General features: G+C 47.6%; 11 protein-coding genes across 11 annotated transcripts; 6 read left to right on the top strand and 5 right to left on the bottom strand.

Annotated features, from left to right (window-relative positions):
- Window positions 1–665: 665 nt before the first annotated feature.
- On the top strand, window positions 666–1,620 carry BP5553_10189 (uncharacterized protein; the record flags this gene model as incomplete). The annotated part of the gene is made up of 2 exons (XM_032018812.1): window positions 666–932; window positions 991–1,620. The coding sequence occupies 2 exons, from the start codon at window positions 666–668 to the stop codon at window positions 1,618–1,620; spliced, it is 897 nt and encodes a 298-aa protein (XP_031865220.1).
- A 616-nt stretch (window positions 1,621–2,236) lies between these two features.
- BP5553_10188 (Cation-transporting ATPase) lies at window positions 2,237–6,390 on the top strand (the record flags this gene model as incomplete). Its single annotated transcript, XM_032018811.1, has 5 exons — window positions 2,237–2,291; window positions 2,342–2,643; window positions 2,702–5,784; window positions 5,831–5,970; window positions 6,026–6,390. 5 exons carry the CDS (start codon window positions 2,237–2,239, stop codon window positions 6,388–6,390), a joined length of 3,945 nt encoding a protein of 1,314 aa, XP_031865219.1.
- Window positions 6,391–6,871: 481 nt separating this feature from the next.
- Window positions 6,872–9,413, top strand: BP5553_10187 (Uncharacterized protein; the record flags this gene model as incomplete). Its single annotated transcript, XM_032018810.1, has 7 exons — window positions 6,872–6,920; window positions 6,993–7,204; window positions 7,275–7,390; window positions 7,440–8,053; window positions 8,295–8,485; window positions 8,534–9,181; window positions 9,408–9,413. The coding sequence occupies 7 exons, from the start codon at window positions 6,872–6,874 to the stop codon at window positions 9,411–9,413; spliced, it is 1,836 nt and encodes a 611-aa protein (XP_031865218.1).
- A 600-nt stretch (window positions 9,414–10,013) lies between these two features.
- BP5553_10186 (uncharacterized protein) lies at window positions 10,014–12,537 on the top strand (the record flags this gene model as incomplete). The annotated part of the gene is made up of 8 exons (XM_032018809.1): window positions 10,014–10,031; window positions 10,097–11,140; window positions 11,200–11,443; window positions 11,499–11,654; window positions 11,723–11,788; window positions 11,845–11,979; window positions 12,028–12,090; window positions 12,161–12,537. 8 exons carry the CDS (start codon window positions 10,014–10,016, stop codon window positions 12,535–12,537), a joined length of 2,103 nt encoding a protein of 700 aa, XP_031865217.1.
- Window positions 12,538–12,734: 197 nt separating this feature from the next.
- BP5553_10185 (uncharacterized protein) lies at window positions 12,735–13,058 on the bottom strand (the record flags this gene model as incomplete). The annotated part of the gene is made up of 1 exon (XM_032018808.1): window positions 12,735–13,058. One exon carries the CDS (start codon window positions 13,056–13,058, stop codon window positions 12,735–12,737), a length of 324 nt encoding a protein of 107 aa, XP_031865216.1.
- A 794-nt stretch (window positions 13,059–13,852) lies between these two features.
- On the top strand, window positions 13,853–14,689 carry BP5553_10184 (Glycolipid transfer protein; the record flags this gene model as incomplete). Its single annotated transcript, XM_032018807.1, has 4 exons — window positions 13,853–14,000; window positions 14,069–14,127; window positions 14,191–14,309; window positions 14,395–14,689. The coding sequence occupies 4 exons, from the start codon at window positions 13,853–13,855 to the stop codon at window positions 14,687–14,689; spliced, it is 621 nt and encodes a 206-aa protein (XP_031865215.1).
- Window positions 14,690–15,202: 513 nt separating this feature from the next.
- On the bottom strand, window positions 15,203–16,123 carry BP5553_10183 (Uncharacterized protein; the record flags this gene model as incomplete). Its single annotated transcript, XM_032018806.1, has 1 exon — window positions 15,203–16,123. One exon carries the CDS (start codon window positions 16,121–16,123, stop codon window positions 15,203–15,205), a length of 921 nt encoding a protein of 306 aa, XP_031865214.1.
- Window positions 16,124–16,795: 672 nt separating this feature from the next.
- Window positions 16,796–18,460, bottom strand: BP5553_10182 (uncharacterized protein; the record flags this gene model as incomplete). The annotated part of the gene is made up of 5 exons (XM_032018805.1): window positions 16,796–17,161; window positions 17,226–17,649; window positions 17,704–18,071; window positions 18,136–18,259; window positions 18,363–18,460. The coding sequence occupies 5 exons, from the start codon at window positions 18,458–18,460 to the stop codon at window positions 16,796–16,798; spliced, it is 1,380 nt and encodes a 459-aa protein (XP_031865213.1).
- Window positions 18,461–18,839: 379 nt separating this feature from the next.
- On the bottom strand, window positions 18,840–19,635 carry BP5553_10181 (Macro-containing protein; the record flags this gene model as incomplete). Its single annotated transcript, XM_032018804.1, has 2 exons — window positions 18,840–18,930; window positions 18,983–19,635. The coding sequence occupies 2 exons, from the start codon at window positions 19,633–19,635 to the stop codon at window positions 18,840–18,842; spliced, it is 744 nt and encodes a 247-aa protein (XP_031865212.1).
- A 458-nt stretch (window positions 19,636–20,093) lies between these two features.
- BP5553_10180 (uncharacterized protein) lies at window positions 20,094–22,025 on the bottom strand (the record flags this gene model as incomplete). Its single annotated transcript, XM_032018803.1, has 1 exon — window positions 20,094–22,025. One exon carries the CDS (start codon window positions 22,023–22,025, stop codon window positions 20,094–20,096), a length of 1,932 nt encoding a protein of 643 aa, XP_031865211.1.
- Window positions 22,026–24,449: 2,424 nt separating this feature from the next.
- BP5553_10179 (putative glutaminyl-tRNA synthetase) lies at window positions 24,450–26,438 on the top strand (the record flags this gene model as incomplete). The annotated part of the gene is made up of 3 exons (XM_032018802.1): window positions 24,450–25,020; window positions 25,068–26,299; window positions 26,361–26,438. The coding sequence occupies 3 exons, from the start codon at window positions 24,450–24,452 to the stop codon at window positions 26,436–26,438; spliced, it is 1,881 nt and encodes a 626-aa protein (XP_031865210.1).
- Window positions 26,439–26,653: the final 215 nt, after the last annotated feature.

Raw genomic sequence — 26,653 nt, 5'->3', positions numbered from 1 at the left:
TGAGAGTGGAAATGTGCAAAATAATATCTAAAATGGCTATGGTGCATAATTCTTGTTGATATAAGACCCAGCCCTTTGTAGAGTTCTGGTCTTGTCTCGTGAGGCCTTAACTTGGGCGATGTCTATATTGACGTGTAGATTCATTGTCATCACCTAATATATGCTTTGTAGTTCACTATTATGTAATTTAAACTATGCAAGACGTACCTTTGCACGATACTGTATATACAGCACGCCTCTTAGGTGGGACGGTCCAGATTCGGCAATAACAGTGTTTTGCTACCATCTCGTATGTCCCTACTTTGGTATGGGATGGGTTTTGCGGATTAAAAGCAACTGTCCAACACATTGGGAGAGAATAGGGTGCTTCTCGGAATTGCTACAGAGAAAGAATCACAGAGGCAGTGCTAGGCATTTGGACTTCCTCGTATAAGCATACGCTTTAATTCCTTACCTAAGTACATCAGGCGGGATTGACAAAGTACGACATAAGCGTCGACGACAGCTGGCCGCACCCTAAGCCAAGACGGGAACAAAAACATCTTTAGACGGCGACGACTTCTCTCCCAGAGTTCTCTTCACATAGTTCAACAATTTAGTTCTGTTCAATTTAGATCTGTTCAACCCAATCTCATTTTCAACACAACTCACACCGGCGCGATATCATGGATTCCGATACCATGAATTCAGACACCATGGATTCTGATAGCATGGATCATGACCCCTTCACGTCATTTGTCGAGGCTTTGATTGTGGGAAAGCCACAAACACCAAAGGCCAAATCCACAAGTAGCGACCGAGTCGACAAGAGCACTCATGAAACAAAACCAGTAGCCATGGCAGAAAGGATCCAGTCACCCCAAGTAGAAATTCCAAGCATCCCAGATCTACATGTCAAGCCTAACTTGACCCCTCCACAGAGCACTCATGATGTAGGTCTTGGCTGGGTGCGAATATAGAAGCCAATCAAGCTAGCTAACTCTATCCCAGGAAGGTGGCAGACGAAGTGGCAGTCCAGACGAGAAGCTGCTGGCATCAACACCAAACATCACAGCTCCTAGCAACACGCAGCTTGAGCCTCTGAAACTAGAATGCGGCGCAGCTTGGATCGTGTTGCGTTCTTCACCTCAACAACTCCTCGGTGTATTTACTTCCGAAAGCGGAGCAATGCGCTGCGCAGAGTATTTTGTCAAGCGACATGGCCACCCTGAAGTTAAGATTATTGATACGGACGTGGACACTGGTTTCTGCCCACCGGATCGAGCTCAGAGACGGCTTTGGCCTGACGGTGTCTCCGAAACCTCGTTCTATATTACGCCATTCATGCTCACAACGGTCAAGGTCTTTCAAAGAGCTTTTGCTTCACCACCCAACCCTCCAACCGCCGGAATTGCCTTTTTGTCACTCGACAGATCGGAGACCGGCCTTATAGTTATAGGAGCTAGCAGAACCAAGACGGAGGCTTGGAAGGAGTGTCGAAGCCATTTTGCGCAGTTTTCGAGAGCCACATGGGTAAAAGCGGCATACTGGGTTGATGGGAAGGGCATGCATCATATGAAGGGATACCTCGACAATAGAGAGCACCACTGGTGCGTCGAACCCCATCCTGTTCTTGAGTGAGAATGCTACGGCTGCAGAAGGTACTTTGCTCCCCTCTAGGGCCTCAGGGTTTCCTTCTCACTCGGGATGGAGTCTTTGCTGCTGGATTGGCCCGACTTGCTTGTCATCAAAACTGTTTCACTCACGGGTGGTGTCTATAGACTATAACACAAGGAATTGAACTCAGTTTAAAACCAACCATGGTCAAGGGCTTTCAAAGAGTGTCTATCTGGTGGTCGGAGGGCTGATTTGACAACTCCTTTGGCTTCCATAATAGTGCATGATACTCGATTCTTTGACCGTAACTGGTATTTTACGTAGAACATCTAAGCAAACGGGAGATCGGGTGCAACTTAAGTCTGAAATTATTACCCAGGCCATAAGAACACTTGACCTTAAGCTTGATATCCTGCAATTGAAAGAGAATTTCTTGATCGTGAGAAAGCTGGAGTTGAAGTGGTGACGTGTTATCAACTGGCCAAGGGGCTAAGTGGCTGACTAACGAGGCTCAGCGAGTCAGGGAGTACGACAGAAAGGCAACCTGGAGGATCGATATGAAATCTTTACATCCATCCACAACTCCCTACATTTCACTGCTCTTCAGCCGCGACGCGCATCCTCTTCATTGAAATGCGGAATGTCGCCTCTTGTGGATAATCCGTTGATCGCATCTGCGACTCTACACAATCCCTGTTTGTCCCCCCACTCTACATAGGGGCAATCGGATTCTAACTGAAGACAGTGCCACTTTCCCTGCATACTTACGTCTGGCCCTTTATTATCATATGGCCCATTTTCTTCCGGTTTTATCTCTCCGATGACCTCTACGATAAACATATTGGAGGGCAGGAATGGACATTTGTTTGGTGTGGTACGATAATCACGGCGCAAAGTCTGGTCTGGCTGAGCACCAACTGGAACGTCAATCTCAAGGCCCTCTTCACGTCAACGCGTGTAAAGACCGTTCAAGAGGCAAAGCAAATTAAGGTTCTCCCTATTGTGAATGCTGGATCTGCGGATATTTGCCCGATAGTTAGAGACAATGTAAGTTTGTCCTACCCCTCTGAACTAGCGTGGTATGCTAAACTTACTCCTATTCAAGGCTGGCGGCAAGAACAATGTTTCGTTCCTTTTCCAGAAACGCCGGTTTCTTTACGATGCCTCCAAGAATACCTTTAAGCCCCTGACATACGCGATTGATGCCGAACCGAAACCGCAGATCGAAGAATTCCAGAAATCCCGAGGCATAAGCTCTGCTACCGAGCTCTCCAGACTTCAGCAGCACTATGGCGACAATACCTTTGATATCCCTGTCCCGACGTTTGTGGAATTATTCAAGGAACATGCGGTCGCGCCATTCTTCGTATTCCAGATTTTCTGCGTTGGATTGTGGATGTTGGATGAATACTGGTACTACTCGCTGTTTACTCTCTTCATGCTTGTTGCATTTGAGAGTACTGTTGTGTGGCAACGCCAAAGGACACTGAATGAGTTCCGTGGAATGAGCATCAAACCATATGATCTCTACGTCTTCAGACTAAACCAATGGGTGGAAATCCAGAGTGACAAACTTCTTCCAGGCGACCTTGTCTCTGCCGGCCGCACAAAGGAAGATAGCGGGGTTGCCTGTGATATGGTTTTGGTTGAAGGAAGTGTTATCGTTAACGAAGCCATGCTTTCTGGGGAAAGCACGCCATTGCTGAAAGACTCTGTTCAACTTAGGCCTTCGAATGCGAGATTAGAGCCAGATGGTCTTGATAAGACTGCATTCCTCTATGGCGGTACGAAGGTCCTCCAAGTCACCCATGGAAACAGTGGAGACGAGCGTCCTGCACTTGTTTCGGGAGTTCCACGCCCGCCGGATGATGGTGCCCTGGCTATCGTTGTCAAGACTGGCTTCGAGACCTCTCAGGGAAGCTTAGTCCGTACGATGATTTACTCTACCGAGCGCGTCTCCGCCAACAACGCCGAAGCCCTCCTGTTCATTCTCTTCCTGCTGATCTTCGCAATCGCTGCATCCTGGTACGTGTGGGATGAGGGTGTCAAGAAGGATAGGAAACGATCAAAGCTCTTGCTAGACTGTGTTCTCATCATCACAAGTGTCGTTCCTCCCGAACTGCCCATGGAACTTAGTCTTGCAGTGAACACCAGTCTTGCAGCTCTTAGCCGCTATGCCATATTCTGTACAGAACCTTTCCGCATTCCTTTTGCCGGGCGTGTTGACGTTGCTTGTTTTGATAAGACAGGCACGTTAACTGGCGAAGATTTGGTTGTCGAGGGCATTGCCGGTCTCGGTCTTGGGCATAGTGGTACTGACACACCGCGCGAAAGCGATGGTGCTCATAGCCATATTACACGGGTGCAGCAAGCTGCGTTGGAGACCACTCTTGTTCTCGCTACTGCTCATGCCCTTGTCAAGCTGGATGATGGTGAAGTGGTTGGGGATCCTATGGAGAAAGCTACTTTGACATCCCTCGGGTGGACTCTCGGCAAGAACGATATCCTTACAAGCAAAAATATGACCGCTCTTAAGGGAGCTTCCTTTGCAACCGCATCCAATACCGTTCAAATCAAACGCCGATTCCAGTTTTCTTCCGCATTGAAGCGCCAAAGCTCTGTTGCAACTGTCACGGCCCTTCATCCAGAAACCGGCAAGAAAGTCAGAAGCACATTTGTGGGTGTTAAGGGGGCCCCTGAGACAATCATGAAGATGCTGGTCAATGTCCCTGCGGACTACGAAGAGACTTATAAGTATTTCACAAGAAGAGGTTCGCGCGTTCTTGCTTTGGCTTACAAGCACCTCTCTGTCGATTCGGAGCTTGGCTCAGGAAGGATAAATGAGCTCAAACGAGAAAATGTCGAGGCTGGGTTACGTTTCGCTGGATTCTTGGTATTGCACACTCCTCTTAAAGATGATGCTAAGAGTTCGGTCCGCATGCTTAACGAGAGCAGCCATCGGGTGGTTATGATTACTGGTGATAATCCTCTCACCGCTGTCCATGTTGCTCATGAGGTTGAAATTGTCGACAGAGATGTCTTGATTTTGGACGCCCCGGAACATGATGATTCTGGCGAGAAGCTAGTTTGGAAAACCGTCGATGAACGAATCTCTATTCCTGTGGATCCAACCAAACCTATTGACCCCAAAATACTAGAATCGAACGATCTTTGTGTTACTGGCTACGCATTAGCAAAGTTTAAGGGCCAGCCCGCATTATCATCCATCTATCGATACACCTGGGTTTATGCCCGAGTTTCACCAAAGCAGAAGGAAGAAATATTAATGGGTCTGAAAGATCTTGGTTATTATACACTCATGGCAGGTGACGGCACAAATGATGTTGGCGCTCTAAAACAAGCCCATATTGGCGTAGCCTTACTCAATGGATCCCAAAATGATCTCAACAAAATTGCGGAACACTCGAGAAACAGCAAGATGAAGGACTTGTACGAAAAGCAATGTCAAATGATGCAACGCTTTAAGCAACCCCAGCCTCCAGTTCCGGCCATGATCGCCCACTTGTATCCTCCTGGACCTGTCAATCCTCACTATGAGAAGGCAATGCAACGAGAACTGGAGAGGAAGGGAACTGCACAAGCTTTAGAAGAGGCTGCCTCGGTAAATACAATCGAAACGGTTACGTCGCCAGGAGCACAAGCTCTGATTAACGGGAGTAATCAAAACCAAAGGGTTCCTACAGAAGCTCAGAAGAAGGCCACCAATCTGGCTGAAAAATTTACAGCAACCATGATGGAACAGGAACTCGACGACGATGAACCGCCAACTATCAAACTCGGTGATGCATCTGTCGCGGCCCCCTTCACTAGCAAGCTTAGCAATGTCGTTGCAATTCCCAACATCATTCGTCAAGGCCGATGCACACTTGTTGCTACTATCCAGATGTACAAGATTCTCGCGTTGAATTGTCTCATCAGTGCATACAGTCTTAGTGTTCTCTATCTGGAGGGCATTAAATTCGGGGACGGCCAGGTAACGATTAGTGGGATGTTGATGAGCGTTTGTTTCCTATCGATTTCTAGAGCCAAATCTGTTGAAGGCCTCTCCAAGGAACGTCCCCAGCCAAACATCTTCAACTTCTACATCATCGGATCAATTCTAGGCCAATTTGCTATCCACATTGTTACCCTGATCTACATTGCTCGTTTCTGCGACCGACTTGCTCCGTAAGTTATCTGAACCGCCGATGAGAACACATACTGACTCTTATAGACGCTCCGAGGACGTTGACTTGGAAGGAGAGTTCCAACCTTCGTTATTGAACAGCGCTGTATATCTCCTGCAACTCATCCAGCAGATCTCGACCTTTGCTATCAACTACCAGGGTCGGCCATTCCGCGAAGCTCTATCAGGTAAGCAGGCAGTGTCTATACTCAGCGTCTGAATGCAGCTAACATTCTCTGATAGAAAACCGCGGTATGTACTGGGGTATTATTGGTGTCTCAGCAATTGCATTCTCCTGCTCGACGGAATTTATTCCTGAGATCAACGAGAAGATGCGCCTGGTCCCATTTACATCAGAATTCAAGTACACCATGACTGCGACCATGATTATTGATTATCTTGGTTGTTTCGTCATCGAGAAGGTTCTCAAATTCTTATTCAGCGACTATAAGCCGAAAGATATCGCTGTCCGGAGACCTGACCAAATAGCAAAAGAGCACAAGAGAATTGCGGACGAGCAAGCAGAGACGATACGACGGGAAGAGGAGAAAGCTGCAAGAGCTGTTGCAGAATTAGAGGAGAAGCTGAGGGCTTCAGGGAGAGCATAATCCGTGTACACCAGCCCAAATCAATAGACTGTAGCATAGATTTCAATTACTTGTATAATGTGTATCCAACGGCCTTTACTCTTTCTTGCAAATAGGTGATTAAGGCTGTCTAAGTACCAGGTACTACAATATTTATGGCCGTGCCACCCTTACAAGGTTAGCTAAGGTACCTAGGTACCTAGGTACCACAACGTCATCGACAGCTCAAGTCCATGTAGCATGGTACGTGCACCGGGGACAGCATCAAGGAACAAGTTGGACCTCCCTGACCGCCCTCTTCATCCAAAGTACTCCCTTGCAATCTTTCTTGCAACCGTTCTGTTCTAAGATCCTACGTGCCCTCAATTGGCAAAGGATCTCAAGATGGTGCATTGGAGGAGGATATTCAGCTTTGACGCGAAGTAAGTCGTCCTAGAGCTTCTCCACGGTCGCGATGTTTTGCATTACCAAAGAGACGGAAGGTTACTGACCTCGCCGTGTTATGGCCAATAGTCGAGACAGTCGCCGCTGGAGAGATGAATCTCGCCGATGTAAGCTCCTACTCTTACCTTCCCCGCAAACCAATTCCCAACTTTCCAATGCCTAATCCCAATTGTCAACAGTGCTCCCCAGCCACCAGGGCGACGCGTTGCCTTCCACAATACCTGCCGCGAAGGTTACGGAAGTAGCACTGCGATTGCGATATTTGATCGAGGAGTGTGTACCCTGCGAGTTGGAAGAAAGCCTCGTTACGCATGCGAACAGTCGAATTATAACGGTGAAGGTGGTCCAACTTGCTAGGGAGGCTGGAGGAAATGAGTATGGTGCATGCGTGGTATGTCCGCCATATCGGAGAAGGAGCCCTACGGGCAGTATATAACTAGAGATCATTAATACGGCGGTAGATATATGCGCTGCTGGTCAATAAAAGATGGTTCAAGAAACAGGCTCTGTTGGAGCTGTGGGATTCCGAGCTATACAATGTTCGGGCAACAGCAGCTGAAGTCATTGCGAAGAAGCTGTATGTATTCCTATATTTAACCTAGAAGGCAGGCGCTAATATTTTCTAGAATCGAATCCGAAGATGACCAGGATTATCTACTCCACGACATGCTCCTCAACAGATACTCAATCGTTATTGACGGCGAGCAAACTGCTCCTGCAAATGTCGTTGAACGAGCCGTGGACCTGCATGCGCTCCGCGTCACTGGCTCTTCGGGGTACCAAAAATGCGTCAAGTACCTGTGGCGCGGCTGGCTTGTTCAAGACGAGAATGATCCAACAAAATTCGTCGACTACAAAAATAGAGATACCGCCGAGTACTGGACGCATCTCCATCCTGATCGTGTCCGAGCACCCGTATACCAAAATGCCCTCCAAATTTTGTTCTCGCTGATCTGTCTTGGTCTCTACACTGTTGCTGTCAATACCGTCAATCCGACAGGTGATTTAGATCTGGTGGAGATAGTATTGTACATCTTCATATTTGGGTTCATATGTGATGAATTTACCAAGTTCTGGAAAGTTGGCCGAGATTATGTGGGCTTTTGGAATGTTTTCAATCTGATCCTTTATGGACTCTTAACGACTAGTTTTGTGACGAGGCTGATTGCGCTGAGTCACCCGTTGGAAGATCATGATGGGCGGAGGGCGAAGTTCAACGAGCTGAGTTACGATTTCTTAGGTAAGTTTATTCCATTGCACCCTGTTAAGGGACCGGAAACCAACCTCATGCCTTATTATGAGAGGATGATGAGAGAGCAATGCAGAGCGCCGTCGGATTTGTTCTACTTGATGTCCTTGGGGTTCTGCAGAAACTCTTTCCTCGTACTTGTCTTTACATATTGTTTATTCATACATGATACTATATTGCCATTTCTCACAATAGTACTGCGGATATCAAGGAAATAATGCTAACTAACCAGCTTTTTCGGCGCCAATGTTCTGGATGAGACTTCTTCTCTATCTAGAGTCGATACGTTTCTTCGGTGTTATGTTGGTAGTCTTGAAGGTTATGATGAAGGAGTCGCTCATCTTCTTCGCCCTTCTCACGATCATTGTCATAGGCTTCTTGCAAGGCTTCATTGGGATGGATAACGCCGATTCTCAGACGGATGTACGAATTCTCATCCACATCCTCTTTTAAACCACTGACATACTTTAGGCAACATGGTTTATCCTCCAAGCCATGACCAACGCCCTCCTAGGCTCCCCCGATTTCAGCGGTTTCGATAATTTTGCCCCTCCGTTCGGCATCATTCTCTACTATATCTTCACATTCCTGATTATGGTCATTCTCCTGAATATCCTGATCGCTCTGTACAACTCCGCCTACGCCGACATTACCGATAACGCCATTGACGAATACATGGCGCTGTTCGCTCAGAAAACGATGCAATTCGTGCGCGCACCGGATGAAAATGTTTTCATCGCCCCTCTTAACCTAATCGAGATGTTTTTCCTCATCCTGCCGTTCGAATGGTGGATGCCGCGTCGGATGTACGCAAGGCTCAATGACTATGTCATGGGCGTGATATACAGTCCACTTTTAATAGTTGCCGCATATCTTGAGAAGAGGAGCGCGCTAAGCGTGAGGAAGAATCGAAGACACGGTCAGGAGGACGACGACACTGTGGAGGAATGGGAGCAGATGGCTGGAGATGTGGATTTTGAGGGCGAGGGTTGGGATAAGAAGGTTGCGACCGTGAAGCCCGACGTTGAGCAAGATGCCGCTACGATTGAAGTTAAGAAGTTGAGGGGGGAGGTGAGTGAGCTAAGGGAGTTAATTGAGAAGCTGGTCCACAGGGGCGAGGTGAGTCAGTAGGTAATTGGGCATGCTATTGGGTTTTGGGGGGAGGGGTGGGAAGGGGGATTATTGTGTTTACATGAATTCATGACAAGTTATCTCGTTGCTTAAGCTGTCCCACTGGGCAGTCTACTTTGATTGCCCCAGCTCTCTCAGCATGTGTGCAAGGGTAAGCTCTCTAGTCAATGTCTCAAGCTTGGTGGCTAACTACTTGTTAGTTCTCCCAATTGAGCGATAGCCGAGCCCCCTGAGCATTATGATTATCACGTGACTATAGCCCTAGGTTTGCAACCCTTCCTCCCTTTCACAACCTGGAAGGCACCTTCATCGTAACCGATCTGACCCATATCCCTAATTATCAAGCAGTTGTTGTTTTTTTTAACTTGAGTTTGCTGCGGGAGATGAGACGTTGTTTTGTGATTGGCCTACATAAGGCTGACAAGGCGAAACTCAAGGCAGCCAGCCCCCTTGTAGCCGATCTAATACGTGCGAAATCCCAACACGAGAAAAGCATACGCCGTAGACTACCGGGTAGCTCTTGCCCAAACAGTGGACTATGCATTAATGAGTCATCTAATTATGAATCACTCACAGAGAAAAGAGGAACGTCCGGCGGTTACGCTTAATGTGCAGATCCCGCTGGGATATAAAATAGTCCTTAGAGTCCTTTGCCTAGGCTTTCTGCAGGGCTTATATGCCACCTCCACATTCTCCTCCACACTTTCTCCTCTTCAAACCATTCCTGATTCTATTCCTTAGGCGTCCAACAAGGTTGACTTTCAATACAAGACGTCTAGCATTACTCCATATCTGCCTGATCGTATTACTTATATCAGCTATGTCGTCCTTGAGAAGCGTGAGTGTTGTTCTCTCAGCACCCACATCCATAAACACCGCATCCTTTTCTAACTTGATATATAGAGTAAGAGAAAGTCAGAATCCGTTGACAAGGAGAAGGAAACCGGCAATATGCTTTGGAAGAAGACCCGGACCAACACCCCTGTAGCTGTAGCGGCCGCAACAGCCAAAGCAGATGCTTTGCTCACCCCGGACTCAACGCTTGATGCCAACATCGAGGAGGCTGCGGTTGCAGTGAACCACAAAGACCCTGATTTCGGAACCAGCACAGCCATCAAGACCTTCTATGAGGGAAGGAACAGTTGCGGAAGTAGTATCAACTGGGTGGAAACGCCACCAAAGCAACTCGCCGAGAAGAAGGCTAAAGCAAACACCCGAGTTGCCATCAAAATCTTCAAAGTCAAAGACCACGGCCAACCAACCATTTCAGGTCGCACTCCGCTCAAAATTCACATGGTTGAACTCCAGAGCCGCGTGCTCGTCACAGCCCTCAAGCCGATCCTCAAAGATGCGGGCATGTTTGTCGAGAGTACGGAGCCCGCTAAATTCTCCGAGCCTTTCAAACCGCTATTCTTCTCGTACGATAAGATCATGGACTTGAATGCCCGGACGAAAAAGGATGGCCCTCTCAAACAGCACCTTGACCTACTTATCCAAATCATGGAAGAATTATTCGGCGGATTCATGACGCATCTGAAGAATCTCAAAGCCAGTGGCCTGATCTCGTACAAGCTGGCTTGGACCTACCTCCCTAAGGGCACGATGCTCTACTGCCCATCGAAGGACTCTGATCGTGTGTGCCGTGTTGTTCGGACTGCGTATGCTACTGGACAGTGTAATTACTTGGAGATAGCGGCGGAGGAAATCGCATTCGACGGAGAAACCTTTGCATGGACGCCGATTGATAGACAAATTCCCTTGTTCGAAGGCAACCTTCCTATTACAGTGCTTCCGGTTTATCCACTATCCTTTCATGAAAATCCAGAGGACATTATAGAGCGATTAAGCCGTAGGGCTAAGAAGACGATTGAGTACCAAGAACTTACTTATTGCGAGTACACGGGTGTTGCTTTGCAACAAATTCAGCAGGGGTTTGCAAGGCACAATGTGAGTAGAACAATCCCCCGATGGCGCACCAAAACCGATACTTATGATAATGCTGCTAGGTTACTGGCCGAATCCTTATCGACTACGTTGGATATAAGAAGCATAAGGATGGGGTCCAGAAAACGAGCAATAATGCCAATCGTTCTAGGGGCAATGTTACTTCTACTAAGGAAGCTACTCTTCTCCAATCCCTTGATAAGGAAACGCAGGAGGAGAATAAAGAGGAGATGCTAAATAGAGAGGAAGACTTGCCTTATGTCTCACCACTATTGAAGGGCTACGCGTTGAAGAATAAGGAGTGGCGTAAGTTGTTTTATTATCCTCTACTTGGTTTTGGATGCGTGCTAACAAATATCAGTATTCTTCTATGTCAACGACATCAAGTCTATGGTCTGGAACGATGATGCATACGGCCATCTAGTGTATCCAGAGGAGCAGAAGGATCTAGTTCTAACATTTGTTGATAACCACCTGCGCCTGAAGACTCGTGTAGATGATGTTATCATGGGAAAGGGTAAGCAAGACTCCAAATGATTTCAAGATAATATGTCTTTCGATGTACTGACCGCATGGATTTTATAGGCCAGGGATTGATTATGCTTCTTAGCGGACCCCCTGGGACTGGCAAAACCTTGACAGCCGAAGCTGGTATGTACTCCGGGGCTTCTATTCTACTGAGGTTAGCAAATTAACACAAGTTATAGTGGCTGATAAAACGAGACGACCACTATACTATCTCCAAGCTGAAGATCTCGGGACAGATGCCGCCCACCTCGGGTCCAAAATTAAGAAAGTATTTGAGATGGCAACAGAATGGGATGCTGTGATCCTGCTTGATGGTAAGTCTTTTATCCCAGGTTCTACCTACTGACTAACCCCCTCTCTAGAAGCCGATGTCTTCATGGCCGAACGTGACCCGGGTGATATCGCCCGAAATGAGCTAGTATCAAGTAAGCAGCCTTTTATCGACCTCCACTCCCACTCCTTCAACCCTCATACTAACACAACTCCCTACAATAGTCTTCCTCCGCGAACTAGAATACTTCCGCGGAATAATCTTCCTCACCACCAATCTCTACTCCACTATTGATACCGCGTTCCGCTCACGCGTGCATCTGCATCTCGTCTTCTCCCCGCTGCCCTTCTCCTCGCGACTCATTCTATGGCAGAAATTCCTCTCTCGACTCGATGTCCCTGTCGTGCTGGGGCCACAAGAGATGCAGGAAGTAGCGAAATGGGAATTGAACGGGAGAGAGATTAAGAATGTCATTAAGACGGCAAGGATTTGGTGTGTTTGCAAGAAGTTCGAGATGAATTTGCTGAGGTTGGAGAGCGCTATTAAAGTTACGGCGCCGCAGGCTACGAAGGCCGAGGTGATGGCAAATGGAAAGGCTTAGATAGTAGGTACTGGGTGGAGTTTGGCCGCAGCTGAGTGAGAATTGCAATACATTATCATTACTATCGTAAGGTAATATAGTTCAGAGATCTTTGTGATGCACTGCAATAACGCAAAAGAGCTCCAATGCAGTAAAATGACAAGCCCAACTCCATTCCTCCAGACCACGCCCCATAATCCATCCCTCAATGAATCCCATCAACTCTGCTTCATAACATCGTGATAGCTTGGCAACTCAGACATCGAAATCCCCTGGCTTTGAACCCTCTCATCACGCGCGTTCGACTGCCGTGTTTCATCTACCCACTGCGTCGAAGGTTCCCAATATCCCTTTGCTTCAAGCTCGGCAGGCCGTTGGTCCATGGCTTTGGGTGACCATTGAGATGAACAACACTGTCCCGATAACCGCTTTTGCTCCCGAGTCTGATTGATGTGATCAATCATCATTTTGGCGAGATTTGATCGCTGCCACCCACAGGCTACCTTCTTCTCGCGGCGAGCTTGCTTCTTTCCGCGGCACATTTTTGAGGAAGAGTGCGAAGGGGTGGGGAGGGGGTGATGTGAGGTTGCTTTAGGGTTTATGTCTAGACTTCGCAAAAATGTGGTGTGTGGAGAGACAGCTGATGATGTTCCGAGGACAAGTATATGTAATTCAAATGTGGAGAATTGAGAGGAAATATGGAATACAGAGGATGGGAACCGACCCGTGGTGAACTAAAAAGCTAAGCTCTGCTGTGGAGAACTACTCCCTTTATATCTTCACCACCCTCCTCTAAGAAATACCTTGCAGTGCGTCGCAGCGAGGTCTTTGGAGGCATTTGGGCCATAAATGGTCCGACTACTTGAAGGATCTCCGTGTACGTATTTGCCCGCCTCTGAATGACGACGCGTGCTTATGTCAAAGGTGCTTTGAGTTACCCCGGTTTTCTCGGCGGTGACCTTTTGGCGCATTCTATTGGCCAATCGATATGTAAACCGGCATGATTTCTCTGGAGCATACGTAAGGCTCTTTGGTGCCAACTGCGTTTTCAAGAGTGATACGTACGCAAGGTCGTATTTTGATCTTTATGGAGTGATTACTAATTGTACCCTGAACTCGCAGGTCACGTGCACGGCTAAGCACGTGCTCTCCCCGCGACGCCATCCCTGTCCCTCCCCCATCCCTGCACTGCCCCTTGGCCCCTTGTTGCCCCTCACCGACTTGGAGCTGCTGGCATCTCAACCTCGCAAACGCAACAACCACAGATCGCCATTCTCTTAATTCCGAATTCCAATTCCAATTCCAAAAACACCAAAGTCCTCCACAAACAGAAAAGATGGCAGACAAAGCATACCCAGCAGGCGGAACCTTCATCGACACTCTGAAGAAGTCTTTCACGGATGTACCTGTCGACAAGGAGAACGACAATGCCATTTCCACGACCGAGTTTCTCGAAGCTGCTGAGTCGCTGACGACGTTGTTCGGTACCCCACTTCTCTCCCAAGTATAGCATGTAAATCAAGGCTCTTGCTGACCATGTATTCCTCCGCAGATGTCTTGGGTTCGGTGGCTTTTACTCCTGTCAAGTCAGACATGCTGGGTAACGTCAAGGTATGCCTGGCCCCACACCTCGATTTTGTCCGAGCAGTCAAGGCTTATTATTATACGTATTAGAAAATCCGCGATAGACAACTCGCTGCGCCCGCAGAATCTGCGAATCTGCAAGACCTTGTCAAGAACGAGCTCAAGACGAAGAAGCACACCGCCACAGAGGGCCTCGTATGGCTCGTCCGGTATGCTATATCTATATCCTTATCCCATACCTACCCCTCTTCCCCGGCGTAACCCTTTCAAAAACTCCAACTAACAGCCATGAAGCGGCCTAGAATTCACCTCCATCGCACTCACTGAGAATCTCGGCAACTCGTCCGAAGAACTCAGCGCCTCCTTCCGCAGTGCCTATGGCAACACCCTCAAACCGCACCACTCCTTCATGGTGAAGCCCATCTTCAGCGCCGCCATGAGCGCCTGCCCTTACCGAAAGGACTTCTATATCAAGCTTGGAGACGATGATGCCAAAGTGCAGGAAGCATTGAAGGCTTGGTTGGCGGCCTTGACAAACTTGATTGTGATCCTGAAGGCGTTCTTGGACAAGAAGGAGAATAAATGGTAGGTTGGCTGGAAGATGGGAGATGTGGACCATAAGTATATATCGGCGGGTCGAAATCCGTGGCTGGGGTAGACTCATTCAGGGAGAAATATCATAACGCGGCAAGACCATTATTACAGATGATTAAAATGACATTAGGATATTACGAACATAAATTAGCCATAGCTAGTTCGCGACCATTATTTCATGGAAAAGCTAAAACGCGATCCAGCCGTTATAAGGCTTGTGACATGAGCCCATCATATGGGCCGTCCGATGGTTCTATATCCACTATTCTCCGCGGTGACTCCAATTATCTGAAGTCACTGTTAGTCCCAGCCAACCACTCCCTAGGTCTCTCGACGCGTAGGATTCCAAAGCGGAACATATCCGCACAAAGGAGTTCACCCAAATACTCACGAAGTCTCTATCAACTAGGGGTCCTCTGCCGGCCGAGGAAGAAGCACAGTGGTCCTACCATGGTGGAGGGGTGAATGATTTGGCTGCGTTGCCAATCACCGACCTCAAAATCCTGGATCATATCCTCCTGAACACGCCCCTGGGTCTCATCCCGAAAAAAGCACAGCTCTTCCGAAACGCATATCTAATATCCCCCCTGATATACGCCTTCCGCTTAACCTTCGAAACCTGTATCTCCGGGACCTTCCCCTTCTCATAATCATTCTCCAAATATTCCCTCATCGGCTGGAATATAGTATCGAACTCCCTCGAATCAATTTCCGGCCAGGGAATTGTAATTAAAGAGGTACCATTCTCCCCCGGCCACACGGATGTGCGGAAGCGTGTCTTACCTCTGCTGGTGTAGTCAAATGCGATGATGAGGTTTTTGAGGGACGGGAACACCTCCTTCATGCGCGGTTGGGGGGCGTGGCCATGGATGCCGGAGAGCAGTGTAATGAGCTGGGCGCGCTCGGCATCGAATGCTACTGTCTGCCATCCCTTCATCGTCCCGGAGTAACTAGTCTCTTCCTCTAGAAGGACGAACATCATGAAGAGCCCCATTAGGCTGTTGAGCAACAGTGTATCCAGCGCCGGGCAGAAATAAAATCGTAGGATGCCCTTGCCTGATGTTCCCCGCGACGGCTCATATTCCATCAGCTGGTATTTCTTCATCGCCAGCTGTCGGGATTCGTGGCAGATGTGGAATATTGCCGGAGTTTGGCTGCTGTTGGAGCGGAATGTCATTCGGTCATTGTAGAGCTTCGCGCATGGATGCAGTTCGTGAACTCGCGGGATAAGTGATTCCTCCCATATCTTCAGGCGGATCTCGATGGGTAGATCTAGGAACTTTCCGAACGTCGGGGAGGGTCGTTTGAGGACGCTCGATATCGCCTTTTGGGCTTTCGCGATGGCGGGTTTGCTTGAGATGGGCGGCGGAATTTCGGATGGGATCTGGTCCACCTCTACCAAGTTCGACTTTGGCGTTCGGGTTTTCATCATGAGGTCTGTGTATGCGTATGTTGTGGGGATAGAGCTGACTATGTGGCGTAAATCTGGGGCTTTGTTTGTATTTGTGCATGTATGATCTGGAAGCTGAGGTATTCGAGTATCACGATCGAGCGGAATGAGATTGGTGTCACCGGAGACGAGAATAGCAGCGGCTCAAGTAGGACAGAGATATAATCCAACGAAGGAATATCGCAAACTTGTATCGTATCGTGGTGTGATTGCGAATGTTGGCCAACGGCGCCTGGGTACAGTCGGTGTGTTGTGACAATGAAACGCAGTCTTCTAGACCGCTTGTGTGAAAGAAGAAGGAATCTCGAGGACCAAGCTCGGCGTGTTCTATTATATCATACTATATGCCGTGAATATTGTTCCCATTGTATCCCGTCAACAAGTTGGTGGAGGAGCTGGGAAGAATGAAGGAAGCATGGACATGCTCAGCTGTCATAACCTCGTTGGTTGTCAGTTGTCATCCAGGTGGGGTTGGTGGTTGGTGGCAGATGTTAGTTTGGAGCCTCGCCTTCCGCTGTCTCACTCCGGCTGATTACTAACGACGCAATAGGTATAGGGGCGCCCCTTACAGTCAATATATCGAACCACGTTCAATATGAGATAAGATACCTATCATACTATACGTAGTGCTACGTATGATGATATGTCCCATTAATTTCTGATTACTTCATCTATCTTTCTCTTCACCATCCCGCAAAAACTCTCGAAAAGCACATTGTCATGCCCTTTTATCCATCGAACCGTGACCCTATTCAATGTCTCTGATTCTGCGACTCCTTCGACATAGATCTTGAATCCCAACGCTATATCTGTATCGTCATCCTCTTCTTCTTCTTCTTCAGAGCCTTCTTGTCCCTTCTTAGCCATATGCCGGCGGGCCGCGCGCGACCATACTGCTTTGTCGCTGAAACCCACACCTACTAAGATGCTGGGCTTCCACATCCACTTCAGAGGGAGCCCAGACAGAACGTCATTGATATGTTGGCTGACTTTTCCAGTATCACTACTACTGCCAAACTACGCTCGGTTATTAGCTGAAACAATGCTCTAAACTCGAGCTTTCGAGAGCGCAACTACATACCGCGATGTGATATTCGGAAGGAAACGGCAGCAAGGTCTTCGGGATGCTATTCACATTTCTGGAGAAAGCCATTCGAGGCCTCAGATCATCAAAGCTCCATGCGATCGCCCACCTCCTCGTCCGATTACCTTGCACGAACTCAGTAGCCGCATAATTCTCAATGCCATTCTTCTTGAGTTCCTCGATTAGAGTAGCCAGACTCGAGAACTTCCCGAGCATGGACGTATACCACTGGACCCGCTCTCGTAGAACAAGACTCTGGTTAATCATACGCGATACAAAGGCAACTTCTCCACCGGGGGTGACCATCTCGTTTTCTGATCCCGTGCATGCTGTGAATGGCGGGCGTTGCTTCACGGCAGCAGAGGTGAGCATGTCTGCCTTTGATTCGTAGAATGGGGGGTTACACATGCTGAAGTCGATGCTGTATCACGATCAGCAGAGTCCTAATTAACAAGTGGAATGAGATGATGCATACTTTTCAATTCTCATAATATCAAGAGGCAGTAGAGGATCACTCCTCTGCGTTTGAAGAAGCTTGATCCGATTCTGTAATCCGTTCTGTTCGATATTCTGCGTTGCGAATTGCAGACTCTTCTCGTCGATATCTAATAGTATTATTCGTAAAAGCTTCAAGGTTATAAGGGAATTTCTCGGTCTACCTGTAGCAGCAAACCTCCATTTTGGACGTTGTGTACATCCTATCATGGGATAAATGCAGCTTGCTCCCGTGCCAATGTCAAGTCCAAAGACCTCTCTTTGGGGGTCATAAGCATCTGAATAATTACTGCTAGTTGTATCCAGTAGTCCCTGAATCCAAAGCAAATAGTTCAATCGGTTTGGGACCTAATAAAAGTTAAATTCCGGTCCTTAAAAATTAATCTAGTACTGACGCTGGGGAAGCGCTTACTGGTGGACAGAGTCGATCAGGAGGCAGCGAGATCTTCAAGCCGAAATCCCTCTTCAGCAAGGCTGTGGTTAGCTGCTTTACTGATTCGGGATTACTAAAATCTAGTTGTCCATTTGGCTTCAGCCTAGAATCATTGATTAGCTAGATTAGTCCCGCATAGAAATGTAAGAGCCGTTGGGTGTGATGGCTAATGACGACACACAGCGACCGGCAAATACATAACTTACACCTTGGCAAATTCGGCATCTTGCAGGGCCAGCTCTGCAAAATCTACATCTTCCTTGTAGATATTCGACGATGTAGACGTAGGGGTAGGTGCTGACATGGTGCGAGTGGTGGGGGATCGAAACGGAGCAGATTGGGGGTGCAAGACGGGGAAGAACCGGACCTTGCAGGCAGAGCTGCCAAATACTAATAAATCACATGAACCCAAACACTGATATCATATTATATTATCGCACTCTATAGCTAGAACTTTATTTGCGACTAATATGTCTTATTAGGATATTTATAATATTGCACTTTTTGAAATTAAAATGACGCTTGCTAATAAGTTTCATTCGTTACTACCTGCTGACCCCCAGCCTCCAAGACGACGCATTATAAAGTCCCAGACGCCGTTTTAAAACCTCCCAATCCATTCAATCGAGATACATTTCAAGAGGATCGACCTATTTAACGTCTAGGTGCGAGATGCTTTATTTCTAGGTAGCAGGACCGTTCTCCGCCGAGCTACCTGCCTCTACCTCCTCCCAATCACTCTCAACCTCCGTTTCTACAGCTGGGAAAAAGCGGCTGTAGCTTATTAATATCAAGACTGTCAATATAGGTACTATATGGAACTTACGGCAACCAGTAGTTGTAAGCATCGACATCCTTTTGGACAAAGGTGCAGAAGGCCACTTTCTCCAACTTATCGCCCTGCTCGCCCTCCAAGAACTTCCTCACTGTTCCAACAGCAACAGACGCAGCATCATGACTTGGATAGCCGTAGACCCCGGTGCTCACGCAACTAAAAACGATGCTCTTGCAGTCATTGTCCACCGCCAACTGCAAGCTTGTTGTGTAGCACCCTGCCAAGTCTCTCGCACTCTCCTCCTTGGAGTGTAGGTTGTAGATTGGCCCAGCAGTATGAATGACTTTCTTGCACGGCAACCTGTACCCATTCGTGATTTTGGCGGACCCAGTTTCGCAGCCTCTCAGTGCCCGGCACTCATTCAGCAGCTCGGGTCCTGCAGCTCTGTGTATCGCCCCATCAACGCCCCCTCCGCCCCGCAGTTGCGTGTTGGCTGCGTTAACGATAGCATCGACTCCAAGTTTTGTGATATCCCCTCGGATCAGACCGACGCGGTCGTTGAAGGACTCGGATGGTTTGGATATGGGTGCCTCGGAGGCCGAGTCGACGGTCGCGGGTAGGAGTTTTTTCGAGTGGTAGAGGAGTGATAAGGTCGGAATCTCTGCAGTAGTTATTGTAGCCATGGCTCTCTTGATCCCGTTCATGAAGTTTAGGGATAGAATTCGTAAATCGAAGAGGTTGTGGAGGGAGGAAGGATGCCTACAGAGGAGGCCTTCAGCAGCATGGTAAGGCGACAAGGCTGACTGCGGGGCACAACGTACTCTCCATGTCAGCCCTACGGAGTACAGCTGGTCGACACTATTAAATCCATTTCTAAACCCACTTTTAATATAGCTTATAAACGCTCTAACTCTAAAGCCTTCACCCCCTCTCCGACTGCCTTTATCCACGTTTTTGTATGCATCAAAAAAGGGTTGTCGGCGATTTGATCAATTTGATCAAGACGCAAGCCTTATCTAGAGCTAACTATTAAATTGATCAAATCGTAAGCTCTATCTATAACTACTTAGGTAGATAGGTAGACTAGATAATATAGAAATGCAATGCTATTATTATATTATAGAACTGTTCCATTTGATCAATTTGATTCACATGGAGCTATCTAGCACAACGTGAAACGATTCTTAGTGATCTTCCCTTGTTGCCACAAGTTGATAACCTCCCCATTCATAATACCATGAACATAGCTTTCACCTACAAATTTATACATGTTATCAGTATCCGTAGGCCTCAAAATATATGGGATACAACCCCCAAAAAGCACGCAAACTAGATCTCCCTCCCTCATCGCGGCTGGCCCAAGGCCCATGTACCCATTCTCCGTGAAGAATTGTCGTCGTCCGTAGGATGAGCGTTGTGCAGCAGCGAGGCTGCGGTGGTATCTAGGAAGTTGGGGTTCCGCCAGTCCTCGTTTGGCCTTTGCGGCGCTTGCAAGTTGACCTGCTGTGAGTGTGGCTGTCCAAGCTGTTGCCATAGATATGCCTGTCGGATACGTGTCTTCTGCCCCATCGTAACGCCCGAAAACCCCGTCGTTCATTCGAGGCCCGTGGGGAAAACGTTCCGAAGTAAATATATCGGACGTCGCGGAAACGGTCGAAAAGCGCAGCCCTTGAACTTGCAGATGATCCGCACTGCGATCAGAGAGACTCCACTTGTGGTACACCCCAGCAGAAGCTTGATATTGATGCCGAGGCAACGCTATCAAGACATGTATTCCAGGCGTTGCAACATCCCACTGCGGCACCCACGAAGGAAATGTGATATCAATAGCGGAGCCGTGATGGACATAGGAAAGAATGTTGAGGGTTCCAGATCGCTCCATCAGCCGCGTAGCAACCATTCTGTATACCGACTGGGTGGTAAGAGAATAATCTGCGGCGATAGAAAGTGCGGAGCATATCGTGTCCGATATCTGGTATTTGTGCAAGATAAGTCTGTCGACTGTAAAGCAGAAGTTTGTTAAGCGCTCGCAGATGTCCCACATTATCACTCGTATTAATTGATCAAATCGAAGAAAGTGTGCCACGAAACCAAGTGATATCAAAAGACACCAGAAGCGGCTTTCGGCGGGACTGCTCTCAAAAGTGGCGGACAAGAGACACAGCAGTGAAATGCTTTGGACGGAGAATTCGGCATATTTCCTTGCTTGGAGGAATCGAAACTTGGCGTAAGTGCGTGTCCTCTTGATAGGCTTCTCAAGCATAGCAAACACCTTGTCCCTAGGATCGGAAGCTCTAAAAGCCCTTGTGGCTTGGAGTAGGGCTGGTATTGGATCATATGCCGAGAACGTTTCTCTGTTGTTCATAAAGAGCACATTCCGAATACCATTAGTTTTCGCGAAATGAAGAACACGACCCGCGTAATCTTGATCCCCGAGTACTCTTCTTACAAGACACACGATCCCCTCCCAAGGAATCTCCTGGCCATCGAATAAAATACGGGCGCTTTTGCTTTCGGCAATTTCTTGTACCACCCATATACGACTAAACCATGGGTTATCGAAGAACTCGGCAAGAAGTGACCAGAATGAGGATGAAACGTCGTAGAGGGGTTGCTCGGACCACTGATGTCTATCCGATGTGGCATACATCTTAATCGTTTGGCCTAGGACCTGTCGCTTTTCCATTCCGACCGTGTTTAGACATATCGAGACCCTTTCAGCTCGGGAGTAGATGTCTCTCATTAGAGCAACTTGCATTTTGCGCTCTCTCAGATCCGACTGGTCTATGCAGATCGCGTCTGCCCACACATAGATCTGGCGGTCGCTTCGCCTCACTGCGCAGAGTGTAGCTCTCAGATTTTCCGTGATCCGTAGGATTTCTCCATCGCATTGAATCTCGTGGACTGGCGGGCTCGACCCCCAGACATAGGAAATGGCTTCGAACTGAGGTGTGTTGGAAAGTGCGATGAGTAGTGGATGATGACAAAAGTCGAAAGCGTGAAGTTCACACACAAGTGCATTGTCGCCTTTCCCCGGCTTCAACGCAAGAAGTCGAAAAGATCTGGCGCTGTTTAGAGGCTTGTACTTATACATCGTTTTGCGATTGTTGGTAATTGTCAGTACCTCGCTCTTTAGAGGTATATGAAGCTGGGACTGAGAGATGTTCGAAAATACGAGAATCGGTGAAGAATGGATGATGCGCACGAGGTTCCTGATATGCGCCAAAAGTGGCTGTGTAGGGCTCCTGGAAGATGGGCGCAAGGCGCAAGACGCACGACGCACGACGCAAGGCGGATTGATTCATCGGCACAACCTTGCCCCTAGATCTTAATTATTTTTAATTGATCTTATAGTATAAAACCTTCCAAACGGAAGCGGGGAACGGATGTGGTATTTGACCTCCAATTACCACGAACACATTCGTCACTGAATACAAAATGGACGAGACGTAGTGTATAGGCTGCTAGCAGATCATGGATTGGTTGTGCCCCGTCACAAGTGGATAACCTGCGAGGGCAAGACCCCGAATGGCAAAACAAATATATGTAAGTAACAAATTGATGCCTATTGGATATGAGTTTTCGGTCTTTTTAAAAACATGCGGTGCCCCATTAGAGTGAGTTGTGACCGCGCAACCAAGATATTCCCACTTGAGAATCTTCACCGCGGATTCAACCGATACTTTCATTTAATCGTCTACATTTTAAATCTACAGCATTCAAGATATTTAAAACATTTCATAATGCTTGATTGGCTTGCAATTTTATATATGGGCTATGAGCTACTTAGGATCGGCCAATCCCCACTTGTATACCCAGCAAGCGATGGACCCTAGTTATACATAGTATTGTCGAAGTGATCCGCTACAAGCTACCCATACCACAAAAAAGAGCTTTTCTTTTTAGGATATGTTATTTACGAGATTATGGCCTAGGAGGAGCCTTTCGAGGGATTAGATAAAGATGTCAAGAAGAAGTACGTTGCAGAGGGGTTTTCTGATATGGGTATCTTTGAGCTTGAAATATTGTTCTTGACTGCTAAAATATGAAATCCAATACGGAGAAAGAGGTAAAGGAGGCATTGATGGCTTTACGAAGCTGATATAGACGTATAGAAAGAGCAGCAGGATGGAGATAGACTGGCGTTTAATTTTTGAAGATCGAGGAAGAATCACACCGCAAAACTATAAGCGGTGAGGAATTGCCCAGGCACGAACCCCAACACTCCTATATAAGATAAAATAAGAAAATATCCGTTACCGAAGTACAAGGGCATGGCACTTGGTCAGGTGGCTCGGGTCAAATTGTACTTACGGGATCGCCAGGGACGATAGAATTTGGGGAAAGAAAAAACAACAAAACAACAAAACAACAAAACAATAAAAACAATAAGACGACAACAACGACAAGAGATGTAGGCATTTCGACACCGGGCCGAACTCTTTTGCCATTTTGATACTTAATTAATTTCTAGTAATTAAATATAATTTTTTTTAAAAGATCATTTTTGTCCTTACCGCATTCTTAAGCGAACTTGGTACAACCCCCTTTTCGCATTATTAGAAGGCCCAACGGGTAGTAGCTACCCACAAGGTACTTACCTATGTATGTATGACTCCCTTTTTCCTATTCACTCTAGATAGTCGGCATACACCAGTTATTCGAATATATGGCCGGTCGTAAGTATACTGAGCCTTTGTCTCCCTACTGTATCCTCTATATCTCACCGAGATTGAGATATTCACGCGACTTGAATATAATACCAAATTCACCCAAGAATGCGCCATAAGCACTACACACTACAGTATAGCACTACACAAAATATAGAATACCAATCTCAAACTCTTTTTACCTTACTCTACGAGCACTCCACTGTCCGATCGTCAGTACCCGCTCTAGCAGCAGAAGCCCCTAATCTTCGAACCCCCCCAGCATGAACATGATATCGGTCCAGTTCCTTGCTCAATGATCAGACCGGATCCAAGAAATTACTCTTTCTCGAGCGGAATAACCTTTAACGATATGTTACTCGATTATATGCGACGTGGAAGGAGGCCGACGCGACTCCACTCCTTGTACGTGTGTTAAGGAGCACAGCCACAGCTCACAGCGCAATTGGGCCACCAGCCACATCTTAGTATGGAGGGGTCAGAAAGTCGCATTGCGCTGGAGAAATACGTCGTGCGGCGTGTAGAATTTTAATAAGTACCCAAGGTAGGTAGGTGTTATTCTTAAGGGGTTAGAGCTATTATCTGGATTTTAATTAAAAAATGGAATCTTACATGACAATATTCAAGCCCAAATATCTTGCTCTTTCTTCTGCTTTGCGCCATGAATTTTTGTCACCCCTGATGTGTGATGCCGCACAAATATCACCCCGCAATCTGCTCGAGTGCTCGTACAATCTTCTTTGACTCACAACATCCGAACCTCTTCAGCAACTGCAAGCAACAACAACAACAACAACTACCCCACGCGAAATACAACCTTCTTCGATTGAACCAACCCATCTGCATATATGGCAGACGCAGTAGCTGCAGTCGCCGAGGGAGTGGCGAAGCTCCAGCTCGACGAGGAGACGGGCGAAATGGTATCAAAGGGCGAATTGAAGAAGCGCCTAGCTAAGCGTGCAAAGAAAGCTGCTCAAGCTAAAGCGAAGGCGGAAGCTCCAGCAAAAACTCCAACTGCTCCCAAATCTGGCCCAAAACCCAACGATGCCCCGGCCCCGGAACCAATGAACATCTTCGCCCAAGGCTTTCTCGATGAGGTGTATAAGGAGCGGCCAGTGAAGCCAGTGGTTACACGATTCCCGCCAGAACCCAACGGCTTCTTGCATATTGGACATGCTAAAGCTATTGCGGTTAATTTTGGGTTTGCGAAGTATCACGGAGGAAAATGCTACTTGCGGTTCGATGATACCAATCCGGAGGCGGAGGAGGAGAAGTACTTCGTTGCTATTAGGGAAATGATTGAGTGGTTGGGATTTGAGCCATGTGCTGTTACATATTCGAGTGATAACTTTGGAAAACTCTACGAGAAGGCGGAGGAGCTCATCCAAAAGGGAAAGGCATATGTGTGCCATTGTGGAGGTAAGCGGAGCAATTAACATACTAGGGGCTAAGCTGACTTGCCATAGACGCCGAGATCAAGGCTCAACGAGGAGGAGAAAGCCATGGGCCTCGATTCCGATGCGAGCACGCTAATCAAACTATCGAAACGAATCTTGAAGAGTTCCGAGGCATGCGAGATGGGAAATACAAGCCGAGGGAAGCCTTCCTACGAATGAAACAAAACATTGAAGATGGAAATCCGCAAATGTGGGATCTGGCCGCGTACAGAGTCTTAGATGCCTCTCATCACCGCACGGGGGATACCTGGAAGATATATCCTACATACGACTTCACGCATTGTCTATGTGACAGTTTCGAAGGCATCACTCACTCCCTATGCACAACGGAGTTCGTTCTATCTAGAGTATCGTACGAATGGTTGAACAAGAGCCTCGAGGTTTATGAACCTATGCAAAGAGAATATGGTCGTCTAAACATTACCGGGACTATCCTCTCAAAGCGAAAGATCGCGAAACTTGTAAATGAAGGCTACGTCCGAGGCTGGGATGACCCAAGACTTTACACCCTTATCGCAATTAAAAGACGTGGCGTCCCACCAGGAGCAATCCTCGAATTTGTCAACGAACTGGGTGTCACCACGTCCCCCACAAGTATCCAACTCGTCCGCTTCGACCAAACCGTCCGACGATATCTCGAGCGTACTGTCCCACGCCTAATGCTAGTCCTCGACCCTGTCCCTGTGATAATCGACGATGCCGAAGAAATGGAAGTCGAGATTCCCTTCTCGCCCAAGATCCCCGCCATGGGCACCCACAAAGTCAAACTCACAAAAACTGTCTATATCGACCGTAGCGATTTCCGCGAGATCGATAGCAAAGATTATTTCCGCCTGGCACCTGGAAAATCAGTCGGCCTCCTCCAAGTGCCGTACCCTATCAAAGCCACATCTTTCACAAAAGACCCCACCACTGGCAAAATATTGGAGATCCACGCAGTCTACGATAAAGAGGGGAAGAAGCCAAAGACCTACATCCACTGGGCGGCAGAAGGGTCACGAGAAGTCGAAGTTAGGCTCTATAATTCTCTTTTTAAGAGTGAGAAGCCGGAAGATGCGGAGGGCGGGTTTTTGAATGATATCAATCCGAATAGTGAGGAGATTTGGCCTCGTGCTTTGATCGAAAGTGGATTCGAGGAGGTAAAGCGGAGGGCACCCTGGCCGGAGGCAGCTGGGGAGTCTGGGTTGGGTAAAGGGGGCTTGGAGAGTATTAGGTTCCAGGCGATGCGGGTTGCATATATGGTATGTTTCCTTTCTGACTTCCAGGGTTTCCATTTACCATGTACTAATTACTTCCCCACAGGCCGTAGACTCCGACAGCACAGCCGATAAGATCATCCTCAATCGCATCGTTAGCTTGAAAGAAGACGCAGGAAAATAGCGGGACGTTCTACTTGAAGAATTCCACATTGCATCTGTAGGAGTCCTGTTTGATGATATTAGCGTTTTATGTGCTTTGCTTTATGGGTTGTGAGGGTCATTCGGGACTGGGGACGGAGAATAGCAAAGACTGCTTCTTCTTTGGGAGGATCAGTTATAGCTAGTGTCTCTGGTAGATAGATAGAGAAATAGAATCTAAGACGCTTATGATGATTT

This window comes from Venustampulla echinocandica (assembly GCF_003357145.1).
Source record: "Venustampulla echinocandica strain BP 5553 chromosome Unknown scaffold_13, whole genome shotgun sequence".
NCBI lineage: Eukaryota > Fungi > Ascomycota > Leotiomycetes > Helotiales > Pleuroascaceae > Venustampulla > Venustampulla echinocandica.
The sequence above is the reverse complement of the archived record's forward strand: the minus strand, read 5'-3'. Positions and strand labels throughout refer to the sequence as shown.